Genomic DNA, 15,824 nt, shown 5'->3' with positions numbered 1-15,824 from the left:
TGGCGATTTATCAACGACTGGGGAACAGAAAAAAAATTCGATGGCGGCTCGGATATGGAATCAACCGTCTTGAAGGAATAACGAGATACGATCTTTGCATGCACTATACACGTTCACTTTTGTGGTATTGGCACCGCAAACGGAAGATGTGTCATAATCTCGTAAGAGTTTGTATGATGTCCATGAGCATGTACGCGTCTTACCGGGAGACCCTTTGAAATATCTGCCAGTATATGTGAAAGGTAAGAATCATGAGCTGGGAGATGGGGGCTATGTCTTCAATTCACGAACTCTCTACACCATTAGTGTTATGGTCCTTGATCGGCCATCTGAACAAGAAGGTCCTCAACATTCAACGATTGTATGATGAATCAGAAGAATGTGATGGAGGTTTACCAGTAATATGCCCCTGATTAAAGAGAATACGTAATGTACAAAACATTGAGCGCGCTGCAACGATGACATGCAAATGATTGATATCGTGATATAGGTCTCACGAATCCTTCATAGGCTATGGTAGTTGCACGATTGTCATCATTGCACAGGCTGAATTTAATTGGTCGCCGCCTTGCCATTGCGATTTATCCGAGTTTGACAAGCCTGGAGTGGGGTCTCGCCGTGTGCCGAATCAAAGGGTGGGTAGTGGACGGGGTAGTCACTGAGTGAACTAGGGTGGGGTAGTGGACTGGTCCCGCGGGTGTGTGGTGTTTCCGAGGGTGGGGTAGTGCACTAGAGACCACCCTAACCTTTACTATCCCACCCTCGCCTTCACCGGACGGCGGATCTCTATTCTGAAGCCGAGGGTGGGGTAGCGCACTAGTCCGAAACAGCTGAGGGTGGGGTAGTGGACTAGTTCCTAGCTCAACTCATCCACTTGAAGCGTCTCAGACAGCAGACGCGAGCGCGTCGTAGGTCAAGATGTGCCAGATCTCCATCACAGTCCTGATCCCCATGAGCGTTGTCAGCATGGCTCTTGGCTTGGCTCTCCTGATTGCTGGGATCGTGGCGGGAGCTCTCAAGGTGCCTGACGACTGCAAGCAAATCGAATCTACGTACAACACTGGATACTATGATGTCTACAACTCGGGATATGATAATGGGTACAATGTTGGTTTCAATCTTGGTTTCAACTCAGGATACAACTACGGATACAACTCAGGATACAACTACGGATACTACGGATATAACGCAGGGTTTGATGCAGGGACTTACTATAATTTAGCCCCATCGGCTTCTTATGCAAACACGTACCCTTCAGAATACACGGGATACTCTTCATCGAATTACTACAGAGCATACCAGTCAGGCTACAACTCGGGATATAATGCAGGCTACTCAGGATTCAATGCGGGATACAACACGGGATACAATACGGGATACAATCAAGGGCACGACTCGTTTCAAAACGGAGTCAATTTTAACACGGGGTACTCCTCGGGGTCGTACCGTAGTACTGCATACAAATCAGAATACAGCTTGGAGTACAAAGCAAGATACCAAAGTGTAGAATATTCACCACTCACAGCTAGACAAGAAGACTACTATCCCTTCAGCGACTGCAATGCTGCATCATCTTCCGCTAGGGGTTCTGTTTTGAGTGCATCTCTCCTTGGATGTGTCCCTGCTTTCTTCTACATAGTTTCAGGAGCTTTAGGAATCGCAGCTGGCATCTACAGAAGCAAGATAGTGGGAGGGTTTTATCTCGCACTTCTTATTGTCGCCCTCATCTGCTCGTTGCTAGCATTGCTACTACTCCCTTTCATATCCTTGGCTGGTCTTTACTTCTGCGGTGAGATTTCCATGCGCTCTCCTAACCACAGTCTCCGAACTCATCTGCTTCTGACCAGCCTTGTTTCACAGGATATACAGCCTTCAACGGTAGCACTTTCTGTGATGCCTTCATCCGGGTGTTCTGGACGATCGAGATACTGAATGGTTGTCTGTTCTTCTATGAATTTGCGCTTTCAATCATCACATGCGTTCTGTGCTGTCGGCCTAACGAGTGGGGTCAAGACAATACTGCAGTTGACCTGCTGCCTATCGCCAGCATGACATCGGACGTGGTTCATCAACAACCAGCAAACGCACACCAGGAGAGAACGCGAGTAGCGGGGCCGACCCATGGCAAGACCGAAGCAGCACGACTGCAACGAGCAGCTGAAGGGCACGTACTACGGATGTAGTGTTTCAGAAGAGGAAGAACGTAACACAGAAACATAAAGAAAATTTGCTGGTTTGACTATCAGATCCTCTTAAAGCACATTTGCACAAGCAAAGCCACGGAGTAAGACATCCGTGTATTCTTTCATCGATTTCTATCCGAAGTTTTAAAAATTTCCACGGCCGCTGCCCAGCGCTTGACACGCAATTCTGCTGTATGCATTTCACGTTTGGTTTTCCCCGTAGGATATTTCTATTACATCTCTTCCAGCCATCCCTTTACTCTGCCCTTCCCTCCCCGCTTCCCTCTCTATGCTCTTCGCTTCGCATCCTTTCAATGCTTTACTTTTCACAACACTTAGTACACTACTTGCGTGCTGCCGCTCCTTGCGGTGCTGCTCCGGTCTTGCTATTAGCCGCGCCTGCTGCTCGCGGTCTCCCCTGGTGTGCGTTTGCTGGTTGTTGATGGACCACGTCCGATGCCACGTTGGCCATGGGCAATTCCTCTCGTGCTGCTGTGACTGCCGTCGAGCTGCTTCTGTCCTGATCAGGGTAGCAGCAAATGCAGCACCAGATGATCGAAATGCCAAGCTCGAACAAAAACAGGACGATATTCAGCGACACGATGATCCAGAGCGTTCTGCTGTATGTCTTGCAGAAGGAAGTACCTTCACAGTAACTCCCTGGATATGCGTCTGTATGTGTAAGATCAAGTCAGATGATGCCAACATAGAAGCAAAGAAGCAAGACACGAGAAAACGTATACCGCAGTAGCTGTAAGCATGAAAGTAAGCTAAGATGAAAAGAAGCGGTACTGTCGCAACAGAGCTGAGTAGGAAGAGGATGAGAAGCGTAAAAGACACATCTCCCACGATCTTGTTCTTGTATTTGCCGGCCATGAAGCCGAATGCTCCAGAGACAAGGCATGTAAACCCAGGAACGCATCCCAGCAATGTTAGAGTGATGGTACCATCAATGGCCACATTTCTGTAATGAAAACAGTCAGTGAAGTCATAGTCCCTAACCATTTTGATTGCTGTGATTGCTTGTTTGTCTCCAATTTGATACGAGGAGTTGTATTCAGCATCGTATTCTGCCTTGTATGTTGGATTATTTCCTGACAAAGCATTCTTGCTGTCGTACGCCCCTGCGTAAAAGCCTTGCATGTAGTTTAATTCCTGGTTGATGGAACTATTACCAGTGCGATAACCTGAGTTGTAACCCATGTTGTATCCCATGTTATATCCAGATTCATGTCCCACATGTGAACCAGAATTGTATCCATCGTCGTGTCCATGTCTATACCCCGAGTTGTACCAAGGCGAGTTGATTCCCGTGTATCCTGAGTTGTATCTACCTTTACTTGAATACCAAGATGTCGACGATTGGGTGCTAGATGAACCATAGCTACCTGCTGTTAGGTAATACCTCTCCTTTTTAAACCCTGTGTTGTATCCTGAGTTGTATCCGTAGTTGTATCCTGAGTTGAACTCTGAAGAGAATTCCTCAGCGAATCCTGTGTTGTATCCCGTTTTCATTCCATGCTTGTATCCAGTGTTGTACGTAGATTCGATTTGCTTGCAGTTGTCAGGCACCTTGAGAGCTCCCGCCACGATCCCAGCAATCAGGAGAGCCAAGCCAAGAGCCATGCTGACAACGCTCATGGGGATCAGGACTGTGATGGAGATCTGGCACATCTTGACCTACGACGCGCTCGCGTCTGCTGTCTGAGACGCTTCAAGTGGATGAGTTGAGCTAGGAACTAGTCCACTACCCCACCCTCGGCTGTTTCGGACTAGTGCGCTACCCCACCCTCGGCTTCAGAATAGAGATCCGCCGTCCGGTGAAGGCGAGGGTGGGATAGTAAAGGTTAGGGTGGTCTCTAGTGCACTACCCCACCCTCGGAAACACCACACACCCGCGGGACCAGTCCACTACCCCACCCTAGTTCACTCAGTGACTACCCCGTCCACTACCCACCCTTTGATTCGGCACACGGCGAGACCCCACTCCAGGCTTGTCAAACTCGGATAAATCGCAATGGCAAGGCGGCGACCAATTAAATTCAGCCTGTGCAATGATGACAATCGTGCAACTACCATAGCCTATGAAGGATTCGTGAGACCTATATCACGATATCAATCATTTGCATGTCATCGTTGCAGCGCGCTCAATGTTTTGTACATTACGTATTCTCTTTTTTCGACTTGCAAAAAGCAACGCCTCGCAAGCCCCCATCTCCCAGCTCATGATTCTTACCTTTCACATGCGCAGTGCTACTGTACTTCCAAATGAGTATCAATTGCAACCACGAAGCCTTCAAACGTAACAGAAAGATACGTCCTTTGATATATCTTTGACTGACACGGATCCTGTCGATGACTTCCAAAGCCAGCGCTAGAGACTTCTATCTCTGAGACTGCTTGTCGAGCCTCGAAGAAAGGAAGAGGAAAGAACCCTCAGCCGGAAAGGGCCCATCCATCTCAATTCAGACAATCAGGGGTATCCGGTTCTGAAATTACTGAAGAGAGTTCTGAGGAAGAAGACCCAGAAAATCCTTCTAATGTTTGTCCAAAAACATTCACACTCCATAGACAAAGTTGCATGACCTTGACATTGCAGGCAATGAACAGCTTGAAAATCGAATATAGATCGAATAGTGTGGAACAGCGCGGGTAGTAGCAGTAGGGGTATGAACCCCTGGTATGAACCAACAAGCAGACAAGAGGTCGGGGTGAGCCTGAATCGAGATGAGCGACGGCCAGGATGCCATAGATATGTACGGTACCCAGCAATGGTCGAACTTCTGTGGCAGCGGTACGACAACCGGGGAAGGTGGATTCACGTCGGTACCGTTGATGCGGATATTTATCACGTTCGGTACTTATAGACAGGGATATATTGGCAGATATTTCCAAGGGTCTCCCGGTAAGACGCGTACATGCTCATGGACATCATACAAACTCTTATGAGATTATGACACATCTTTCGTTTGCGGTGCCGATACCACAAAAGTGAACGTGTATAGTGCATGCAAAGATCGTATCTCGTTATTCCTTCAAGACGTTGATTCAATAGTATCCCAGCCATCGAATTTTTTTTCTGTTCCCCAGTCGTTGATAAATCGCCATGGCAGGTAGCTGAAGAAGCAAACATCCATCTGTATGTAAATGAAATTCATGTAGATGAAATTTTTCACAACGCCTTGTGCTTTACAACCCCAAACTTGATGTCGCTGTGGCCCAATATTTGTTCAGGTTGCGCTCCATGGATGCCAGAAAAACATCAGTTGAGTGAAGAACCTTGCATGTCTGGAAAGTTCCCCAATACCACTTACTTGTCGCGTCAAGTTGGCGAATTCAAGCATGTGGATTTCTGGAACATACGGTAGTTCAGCTTGGGGGGGGCCTCGCTGCTCTCAACTTTTTCTCCCTGACTCGCGTCGCTCTCCATACTTTCCGTCTTATTTCAGTTTGGAGACCGTCCAAGTCTCGTCGCTGATCCTAATCCGACTCAGCGACGGCAAGTTGTGACGGTAATAAAACTTCATCTTACTTTGGCGGACTGCATCCGATCATATATGCATCACATATGAGACGATGGTGACGCCGTAGTCCGATCCGTACGGTCCCGGCGGGTCACCGTGTGGGGCCCGGCCGCCCGGGCCCGGCCGGGCCGGCCCGGGCCGCTGGCAAGTCGGTCCGAGGACTCGCAGTGAAGCCGGGTTCGAGATCGCCAGAACGTTCTTTTGTCTGGGAAATATTTTACCAGATATTCGTCAGGGTCTACTTATTTTTGAAACATTACGTCAGGGCATCTTTTTCATTTTCATAATTAAAAGGTACATGTTGAAATTTGTATCCGGAAGGACCCCACGACAGACTTGAGTCATCCTACCCGACGCGTGGCACCAGGACGATGACGGCATGGAGGAAATGCTTGGGAAGGAGGAGCCGGTAGTGCTTGGAGATGGAGAAAAGGAGCAGGGAAGAGGAAAGAAGTCGATCGGAAAAAAATGTGTTTGTCTCTTTTCTCTGCTCTCTGTCAGAAAATTGGGAACGAGGGAAAGACAGAGCATGCGTGTGGATTACAACTGAGACAGTATGATATTAACCACCTTGTTGCGTATTGGAATTATGACAAAGAGGAGCGGCAAGGAGTCCGTAGAACGTTCGATAAGAAAGTAGGCTGGTGGCAGAAGTGTAGAAAGTAAGCTGGTTGCAGAAATGTAGTGTGTTGAGAACGGAATCCTTTGCATACTTCCAAGGGATCAGCACCCTGTATCCCGTCCGTACTGCGCGCCCTTGCCACGAACCCTGAACAAAGATCCCATTCCTTGCATCAAAAATCGTAATTCGTCATGACCTTGGTCATGCCTAGGACGAATCGGAGTCTCGAGTATTGCAACTGCTGATATCAAGCAACCTCCGCATGGATTCGTTCTGATTAGTCGGCCAAAACACGTCCTGACAACGATACTGAGACTTGTGCAGTGATGATGAGGTGTGTTGCTATTGTTTGACTTGTCGTACCACTAAAATGTCTAATATGCACTGCAGGAAGACACATCTCTTGGTTGTATGCTTATGCGTGCTCCTTGCACTGTTTCCTTCGGTTGAAGGAAAGAAGAAGGCATTTGTTCAATGCACGATGCACAGGTTTGCTAATCAGATTCACAGAAAGTTAAGACTACCTACAAGGCTCTTAAGTGCTCGGCATGTAAAGCAGTCGCGGAAGAAATGAGACGAGAGGTTGAACACGAATGGCAAACACGTGCCGGAGAGACCATCCTTATCGAGAAGGTGAGTAGGATCGGCCTCCAAGGTTGGGAGGGTTGAACTGATCTTGAACCAGAGAAAGAAGAAGACGAAAGTGCCATACGTCGAGAGCGAACTCTCCGTGCAGGAAGCTGTAGATCGTGTATGCACAATGGATCATCTCTTCGACAAGTACAACGTGACGTCGGTGAGCGGGAAAGCCGAGTACACGCGCATGGAAACGTCAGTCGGCAACAAAGAATACAAGAATCAGCTGTTGGCCATGTGCCAGGTAACCGTCTTTATCCAGAAGCTCTCTTCAAAGTGACAATTTTACCCAGAGTCTGATTGCGGAGCACGAGCATGACATTGTAAAGTTTTTCTTCGATGCCCGGACCTCGGGATTGCTCGAATCCAACAAGAAGACTGTCTGCTCTGAGATTGCGAAGATCTGTGCGCCGACAGAGTTCGAGGTCAAGGAAACAGCAGACGACAAAAAGGAGCTCTAGGCGACGGCAGACGTTTAGAGGCTGATGCATACCTCTAGCCTCTTTCTTGCTTCGTGTATTCAGAGCCGTCAGCATCCCCTCCCCTCATGTCATGTCCTTTCCCGACGTTTGAGTGTATTTGCTCGTATCTACCGTCTCCCTTGGTTTTTGTTGGAATGAATACTTATCTAGTACCACCGTCAAAAGCTACACAATTTACTTTAATTGATCAGTCCAGATAACTAATCTCTGTACATGACTCGCACCTCTCATTACAAATCTCTCCATTATCTGTCGCTAACCACGATGCATATCACGATCAACACCATCAATAACTCCCTCATTCACGCTCTGCTGTTCAAATCTGACTTGAGCTGGACATGCTACCGCACTCTTCACGCATCTGCTGGCTATCGACACTTTATCTACACCCCTAGACTTGTCTACAAGCGATTCTCTCACGTCCTCTGCAGAGTCCGCGTCCTCGCCTCTCAGTATCCCTCTGCAAGGGATAGACCGGTAGGCTACATTGTAGGCTATGTTTGTGTAGGAGCAGATCTTGCAAGATTTGCGTTGTGGGGCAGGGGGATTGTCGGGGAGGATTGTGTACATCGAGGCTAATCAACTTTATACCACCCTTGCCATGAACTCAAAATCTCGTGGAGAAACGGGGGGTAAGGAATGTTATCTTGAGTATGTGTCTTCCCCCTCAAGAAGAGACTTGTGTCATCAAGATCTCTGTCTTGGCTTTTCCTGTTTCCACCTCGTCCACAAGCTTATTGATCAATCTCGTCGTTGACAGAAGTTCAACTTCCAAGTTACCGCTGTCATCGTCCCTCGACACAGAGCTGCTGCATGGAGAGGAAGCTCTCGCGGAGAGCATGGATGGAGTCTTTGGGCTGGGGCTGATGAATGGTGGGAAGTTATCCTTCTGAGGACCTGTGCGGAAAACACATGAAGACGGCGCTATGGCGAAGGGTGAAAGGATTGACGAGGTAGAGGCAGGAGCAGGAGCTCTGGGGCGGGGCTGGGTGAGCTACAGCTGTGTAGGAGCAGTGGGGGAGGGGAGAGGGGGACTGTCGGGGACTGTGAGTCGGGGACTGATGAGGGTCGAGGACTGTACTACGGAGCCAAGGAGGGTGGTGGAGGTAGTCCCAAGAGGGAACCCCAACCACCTCACCATAGAGCCTCGTTCTAGTTCTAGAGTGCGGAGGGGGTCCAACGGGGAGGGGGAAGGGGTCCATTTGATAGGTGCTGACAGGCGGGTCAACCCCTGGACCGGGAAGTAAACAGTACAAATAATTAGTTAAATACCCCCCCCCCCCCCCCTTGTCGCCTCCATGCGGTCTGTGTGGGGCGCTATGGCAGTTTTTTCAGGGGGTTCTGCCGCATGCCATGGCAGGGTATCACAACAAAATTCAAATCCGATTTTTGGCGGGCAAACCTGTGACCCCCCTCGCCATGGGCAAGCCGAAGGTGCGGAAGACCGAAACATGCCAATCATGCCAAAAACCAAGGAAGAAGGCCAGTGTTCGAAGGTGGCAAGGTGTGCCTGTTTGCACAACTTGTGTACATTTATTCAAAACCCAAAAGGATGAGTGTGATTCTAAGCGGATTTTCTCTCGAAGTGGGATGATACCTTGGTTTTCAAGCTGTTGGATTTCTTGCAATAAAAAATGTCGGTTATCATGCAACTTTGTCTTTTGAGTGTGAAGACAACAATCTTCTCACTTCAGCGACCCAGCATCTGAAGTTAAGTCTTCGTTCTGTATCCTTATTTGAAGTCCAAAAGAAGCTAAAAGTCCTTGGAGATGTTTACGGTCATACATCAGAAGGGTTTGCGAAATGCTTTCTCTACTATTACACGAAGGTTTTCGAAACACAAGCATCTGGAAATCCACATGCAGGAACCACTGCTATGTATGAGCATTTAAATCGACTTCGTACACAGCTTGTCAATATGCACAGAAAGCATCGAACTCTTTTTCCCGAATCGAAAAGTGGTCTACCTCACATTTCGAAGATTTGAATTCATTACAATCCACGATTCACGATTACTTTTCGCGGTAAGTCTGTGATGTTGCTTTCTTCCCCTCTCTGTAGTGTGATCATTCTGAAGATATGCAAAATTGTCGGATGAGCATATTGATCCATGTCTCCCAAAGAAGCACACCAACGCAGACTCCGAGCTGTTCATTCAGACAGTTTGTGAAACGTTCAGAACCCTTGATGGCAACACCCGATGCGAAATCATCCGAAGGATTCTGAGTGAGCAAGCACGACTCTCTGTATCAAGCACAAAAGAAAACATCAGAGCATGAGTTCTCTGCGATATGCAATGTCGAAAGAGCAGTTTCAAACTTACATGCTTGTGGTGATTGCCAGATGTAGTTTCTGAATTGGTGATGTTTGCCAGTAACGATATCGACGCTTTCAAAACAACACACAAAATCATGCCGTACTTGGTGATGGCAGTTGATTGGTGTCGTCAACGTTTGGAGCGAAAGATTCGAGGGGCATGAGATTCTCCCAGGAGATTATGAGTTTCGAATCAACAACACTCAAAAACCTGGCAATGCGACAATATTGCGGTTCTTGTCAGGGCCAAGGAAGTTGTTTGGCGCGGAGCTGCTGCATGCTGAGGGAATCTGTGTAGTCTTGGGGCTGGGGCTGGTGAGCGGGGACGTCACCAATCTGAGACCTGAGCGGATGACACGTCAAGACGGGGTCAAGGGGAGGACGAGGGCAGGAGCTCTGGGGCGGGCAGGGGATCCATATCTGTTGTACGAAGTAGAAGAGGATGGCAGGAAGAAAGGGGACTGCCTGGGACTGAGGAATGAGGTCAGCCATCTACTGTCATCGAGAGTCATCAAATGAAAATCGCGCCATCTCAATCAGGTTGACTCGACGGAATGCGGCCCGGTACTCCTGTAACGAGGGGTACAGAGAAGCGTGTAGATGGGGGTAGTCCCTAGGAGTAACATGTCTTGAGGAACCCGACTCGGACAGTACCGAGTACGGTACAACGAGCGACCTGGCATCTCCACCTGCTTCCAAAGGACCCTACCCCCCCTTTCCCGCGAGCGACTGAAGCGAAAACGTGGGTACTTCGACAATCGTGTGTCCTGATGACTGCGTCCTGCCGCTTTACCCCTGGCTACCACGTGCGGCTTGCAACAGCAGCTCCTACTCACAGATCAAGTTTGTCAATCGAGTTTATCACCATCACATACAAGGCGGCTTGCAACAGCAGCTCCTACTCACAGATCAAGTTCACCTCCTCACACAGATGGGTAACGTCCCCGCTCACCAGCCCCCTTTCACCCTTTGCCGTACCATCATCACCTCCTCACACAGATGGGTAACGTCCCCGCTCACCAGCCCCAGCCCCAAGACGACGACAGCTGCGAGATGCATACCACGATCAACACCATCAATAACTCCCTCATGCACGCTGCTCTACAAGACGTCGAGTGCTCGTCTCCCCGCAAGCCTCGTACCAAGCGAAGCAGCCGCAGGGTAGCCTTCAGCGTCCCCGCCGACGAGCCCGCCAGCCCAGACAGGCCCTTGACAGCCCCTCCGAGAAAGACGCTCAAGGCGTCCTTCACGACCTTCTTCCCCAGGACCCGCAGCTGCGACTCGTCGGTAGCTCCTCGGAAGGGCTGGGGCAGGGCGGACCTGGAGGAGAGCGGCGGGCAGGAGGACTCCAAGGTCGCCCTGCTGAGGCAGCAGGCAGCGGCCAAGCTCAAGAGAGCCGCCGCCTACGTCCAGGAGCGGATCAAGACGCTGTCATCGGTGCCGGCGACGGTGGAGGTAGGGAGCTGGACGAGGATGGAGGTACAGCAAGCGTGGGTGGAGGGGTACTGAGAGGCGAGGACACGGAACTGCAGAGGACGTGAGAGAATCGCTTGTAGACAAGTCGAAGGGTGTAGATAAAGTGTCGATAGCCAACAGACACGCGTGAAGAGTGCGGTAGCATGTCCAGCTCAAGTCCGATGTGGGACAAGTTCCCCAACTCAACTTCTTCTTGCATCACGGAGACAACATGTCAAACGCTTGTGCTCCCGCCTTGCTCTCCTAGCGCTTTATTTACATCCCTCGCACACACACCGCTACAGCCCTCGCCTATATCACAGACCCTCCCCGTTCTCTCCCTTACTCTCGCCTCTCAGTACCCCTCCACCCACGCTTGCTGTACCTCCATCCTCGTCCAGCTTCCTACCTCGCCGATGACAGCGTCTTGATCCGCTCCTGGACGTAGGTCTCCGAGGTCAGGTTCCTCTTCCTGTTCCTGGTGTTCTGTCGCATGTTGCCCTATCTCCGGAATCTCCTTCAGCATGCCTGCGACTGAATCGTTGTTTGCTGCAACCTTGCGTTTCAAATCCTCCAGGCTCGGAACACCAACGCACATATGATCATCTTGCCATCAGATGTGTTGCATGCAGCAGGATCTGAATCGTGTTCATGGACCTACAGATGACATCCCGTGACACCCACTGCCGCCTCATCTACTCCAATATATGTTTGTATCAATCTTCCACCGAAAGTCTTTGAGCGGTTGTTCCTTCTGTAAACATGCTTGACGCCAGACCTTAGAGACATGTTTGACTGAAACTTCAAGTAGCTTTTTTCTTCATTATCAGCAACGAAGACATTTGCTGGTGCGAGCATTTCCTCATGTACCAAGAAACCGACCCCGTCTTTCCAGCAACTCTTGATCTTCTTAACTACGGGTTGGACTGCAAACTTGTGCTCAACTCCAGCAAAGTAATCAGTTGGCTTACCGAACTCCAATAGGAGGTCTTCGGGTTGACCAATCTCTTACAGATCCAATCTCTTTCCCATCCAATCTCTTACAGATTCCACTTACTGATTCTATCTGCCCCCTTACATCTTCCTCGTCTTCTTCACATTCCCCAAAGGCAACCTTCGTCTTCGTACGGTCCTCGTCCTCGTCCTCGTCCTGTTGCATGTTCTCCAGCTCGTGCTCCACCACCACCTCTTCCTCAGCATCATCAAAATCACATCATCATCATCATCATCCACTCTGTGCCATAATTAGATCCTTCTACATGGCTTGTTGCAAGCAAGTGCATCTTGAGAAATTGATGGAAGGGCTGTTTTCCCACGTTGCTCACACTCACAGCTGGTGTATCCTTCCGAATCAAAATATTCATTCACGCAAAGATGATGGCACATCAGGCTTGCATCTTGATCATTGATACAATCGAATGCTTTCATCATGTACCTTGAATTGATAGCCAAACGAGCATGTATGTGTAGAAGCCATGAATGGCGCGAGAAAAAGAAAAGCAAACCGGAATTAGAGCGGTTCCGATGAGCACCTTTCTTCGTTGCCATCATAATCATCAGAGTGAAACACTGCCAAGAACACAGAATTTCACAGATTCCACCACAATCTTAAGTACCCATATCAGAAAGAACATTTGGATCGTGGCAAACAATGTCGGCACCGGCTGGGCAGACATGCTTGTATGAAGCCTCATGTGTTATGCGAGGGCAACCTGAGGCTCAGTTGAAAGTCTACCAGTATTGCAACAGACCCTTACATCATCTTTGTGCTAGTAGTCTGAAAGGTGGGCAATCTGACGAAGAATTATTACATGTCTTCCAGGATCGCGGGGTCATTGGTTCAGGAGTACTTGATTTTGAATATCCAGGCATTTCGAGAATTACAGTCAAATGAAGAACAAGCAGGCACCACCAGCAATGATGACAAACCGACAGTAGCAGTGCCTACGATACGAGGTTACAAAAGGGCGTTGAAGTACCTGTAGCAATGTAGAAACGTGGAATTTGTAGCTAGGGACAGTGCCAGAAGGAGAAGCAGCAATGTGTATAGACGAGGTGTTGGACCGTTGCATGAAGTCTTACACGAAAGCAGTTACGGAGAAGAAATCTCGAGGAGTCATGCGCATTCATGAAGGCAGAACAAGGATAAGCATGGATGAGTATATCTGCCTATGCACAACGTTTAGGAACGTGAAACCTCGTCGAGGTAGCACAGAACCCGGAGACACGTGGATTTTTGGATGGACATGCACATGTTTCATGTGGATTCTCATCTGCAGGAGTGAGAGCCTTGACATCTTGCATCTTCAGCACTTTGATTGGGAGAATGATTACATGAAAGTGGTGCTCACTTTTGCGCACCAAAACAGACCAAGCCGGGATTGGGACTGACTTGAAAAGCACCAGGATCAAGCATCTTTTTGCCGCACCCTACAATCCAGAGATATGTCAAGTCCTTGCTCTTGCTTTGTACACCTTTGCCACTCGAAGCGTCTTCCTTGCCAGGGAGGGAAACAAGCTGCTGATGGGGCGGGATCAGAAACAGAGGTATGCACGGCTGATGCAACGCATGGCATCTCAAGCTGCAAAGGACCAGCATGGCAACTTGGACAATGCTGGGACCCATTCATTGCGGAAGGGAGGAATCACCCATTTGCTGGGTATGATGGATGGTCCCGGTGCGACTTGCAGTGCTGTTTGTCAGCCGGTTGTTAGTGACAGGACTGATGCCAGGAGCTCCAACAGTGTATATCCGAGCCAATTGGAAGATAGGTATGTCTGCTTGCGGAACTGGGATAAGAAGTAAAATTGTTGCAGGAGAGACGCAGGATCGTTATATCCTTGGTGGAACGGGTGGAGACAAGTTCGCTGGCAGGATTCTTGCTGGCAACGACAGCGGAACCGCAGACTTTGCTGTACTTCCCCCCCACTTCACAACGGAAGGATTGAAGCAAATAGAAGAGATCGGCTGGCAGAGCTTAATATCAGGTTACAGCAGTTTCCCGGCAGGATTTCAAAAAATGTATCCGCTTCTTCCTTCAAGTATCTTATGGCACCTTCCAACTCTACAAGAATGGTTTCCGCACAGCGACGATGACATATGGGGCATGCCGATGTTCGGAATGTTTGGACAAGGCAGTATGGCAAGGCTCATGTCATGCCGAGAGCATATCATCGTGTGTTCGCACAGATGTACCCATCGCGGCATGTCAGCTAGTGGTACTCCAACAAAGACAGAAATATTGAAATACATGAACGAGATGAGGGTTGAAGTGCGAGATCAAGGTAATTGAGGAGAAGATGGATGGGAAGATGCAAGGAATGAAGGAAGAACTGGACCAGAAGTTTGACGATCTCAAAAATGCAATCAAGGAGGAAGTGCGAACGAGTTTGAAAGGAATGAAGGAAGAACTCGAGCACAAGTTTGACGATCTCAAGACTGTAATCAGGGAGGAAGTGCGAACGAATTTAAGTTGTGTTGCTGCCGCATGGATGAGGGATGTACCAGGTCCCAGTGGAGAGCAGGTTACATCTGGAAGCATGGACTTCACAGATGCTCTCCGCATCCTGACGCAACAGGTGGCCAATATAGGACAACAGGTGCAGCAGATGGGCAATATAGGGGAGCAGGTGCAGACCGCCGTGGGTGAAGCTATGCGACCTTTCCTGTTGGCACTGGATGGAGAAGGCCAAGTTTTGATGGCGCAGGGGGTGAGCAACCTAGTGCCGGAAGGTGGCTCGAATGGAAGATTGAATGAGAGTGATTCCGAGCAAGGTGCAGAAGTGAGCAGGGAGGGGACACCGGAGAGGAATGCTGTGCTGGTTTCGTCACCTGGACAGGGGGATGAAGAATGGGAAGGAACATCTCCTTCGCGTTGCAGAGTTCAAAATATGTTTATGTGGTAGAATTTGGGGAAAGATGTAATAGTGGATGGACATGTGAGGAGGATTCGGCCCTTAAAGCACCTGTACCTCCATCCTCGTCCAGCTCCAGGCGGCGGCTCTCTTGAGCTTGGCCGCTGCCTGCTGCCTCAGCAGGGCGACCTTGGAGTCCTCCTGCCCGCCGCTCTCCTCCAGGTCCGCCCTGCCCCAGCCCTTCCGAGGAGCTACCGACGAGTCGCTGCTGCGGGTCCTGGGGAAGAAGGTCGTCAAGGACGCCTTGAGCGTCTTGGTCAGAGGGACTGTCAAGGGCCTGTCTGAGCTGGCGGGCTCGTCGGCGGGGACGCTGAAGGCTACCCTGCGGCTGCTTCGCTTGGTACGAGGCTTGCGGGGAGACGAGCACTCGACGTCTTGTAGAGCAGCGTGCATGAGGGAGTTATTGATGGTGTTGATCGTGGTATGCATCTCGCAGCTGTCGTCGTCCTGCCAGTCTATGGGACCGAGGAGCCTCTGGGCGCGGAGCTGCTGCATGCTGAGGGAATCGTAGGCTTGGGGCTGGGGCTGGTGAGCGGGGACGTTTCCCATATTACAAGATCAGATACAACGATGAAACGAGTATCGTTGTAATGTTGAAAGTAGTTGAGAGTCGAATGGTACCTTTGTAGCGAGCTTGAAGGGATGATGTATCCAGACTTGAAGGTTGTTTTGCTTGAATGTGCGTGCAACA

General features: G+C 49.6%; 6 protein-coding genes across 6 annotated transcripts; 3 read left to right on the top strand and 3 right to left on the bottom strand.

The window, feature by feature from the left end:
• Positions 1-918: 918 nt before the first annotated feature.
• GUITHDRAFT_139144 (hypothetical protein) lies at positions 919-2,183 on the top strand (the record flags this gene model as incomplete). The annotated part of the gene is made up of 2 exons (XM_005832149.1): positions 919-1,789; positions 1,861-2,183. 2 exons carry the CDS (start codon positions 919-921, stop codon positions 2,181-2,183), a joined length of 1,194 nt encoding a protein of 397 aa, XP_005832206.1.
• A 343-nt stretch (positions 2,184-2,526) lies between these two features.
• Positions 2,527-3,857, bottom strand: GUITHDRAFT_108865 (hypothetical protein; the record flags this gene model as incomplete). Its single annotated transcript, XM_005832148.1, has 2 exons — positions 2,527-2,855; positions 2,927-3,857. The coding sequence occupies 2 exons, from the start codon at positions 3,855-3,857 to the stop codon at positions 2,527-2,529; spliced, it is 1,260 nt and encodes a 419-aa protein (XP_005832205.1).
• A 2,229-nt stretch (positions 3,858-6,086) lies between these two features.
• On the top strand, positions 6,087-7,523 carry GUITHDRAFT_163344 (hypothetical protein; the record flags this gene model as incomplete). Its single annotated transcript, XM_005832147.1, has 6 exons — positions 6,087-6,116; positions 6,209-6,369; positions 6,782-6,818; positions 6,840-6,962; positions 7,015-7,209; positions 7,259-7,523. The coding sequence occupies 6 exons, from the start codon at positions 6,087-6,089 to the stop codon at positions 7,424-7,426; spliced, it is 714 nt and encodes a 237-aa protein (XP_005832204.1). The 3' UTR covers positions 7,427-7,523.
• A 3,029-nt stretch (positions 7,524-10,552) lies between these two features.
• GUITHDRAFT_139141 (hypothetical protein) lies at positions 10,553-11,438 on the bottom strand (the record flags this gene model as incomplete). The annotated part of the gene is made up of 6 exons (XM_005832146.1): positions 10,553-10,591; positions 10,629-10,661; positions 10,683-10,730; positions 10,751-10,864; positions 10,906-11,037; positions 11,301-11,438. 6 exons carry the CDS (start codon positions 11,436-11,438, stop codon positions 10,553-10,555), a joined length of 504 nt encoding a protein of 167 aa, XP_005832203.1.
• Positions 11,439-13,778: 2,340 nt separating this feature from the next.
• On the top strand, positions 13,779-14,511 carry GUITHDRAFT_152772 (hypothetical protein; the record flags this gene model as incomplete). The annotated part of the gene is made up of 3 exons (XM_005832145.1): positions 13,779-13,896; positions 13,952-13,990; positions 14,036-14,511. The coding sequence occupies exons 1-3, from the start codon at positions 13,788-13,790 to the stop codon at positions 14,509-14,511; spliced, it is 624 nt and encodes a 207-aa protein (XP_005832202.1). The 5' UTR covers positions 13,779-13,787.
• Positions 14,512-15,175: 664 nt separating this feature from the next.
• Positions 15,176-15,682, bottom strand: GUITHDRAFT_108862 (hypothetical protein; the record flags this gene model as incomplete). Its single annotated transcript, XM_005832144.1, has 1 exon — positions 15,176-15,682. The coding sequence occupies one exon, from the start codon at positions 15,680-15,682 to the stop codon at positions 15,176-15,178; it is 507 nt and encodes a 168-aa protein (XP_005832201.1).
• Positions 15,683-15,824: the final 142 nt, after the last annotated feature.

This window comes from Guillardia theta (genome assembly GCF_000315625.1).
Source record: "Guillardia theta CCMP2712 unplaced genomic scaffold GUITHscaffold_36, whole genome shotgun sequence".
NCBI lineage: Eukaryota > Cryptophyceae > Pyrenomonadales > Geminigeraceae > Guillardia > Guillardia theta.
Note: the sequence above shows the minus strand (reverse complement) of the source record. Positions and strands in the feature narration are given on the sequence as shown.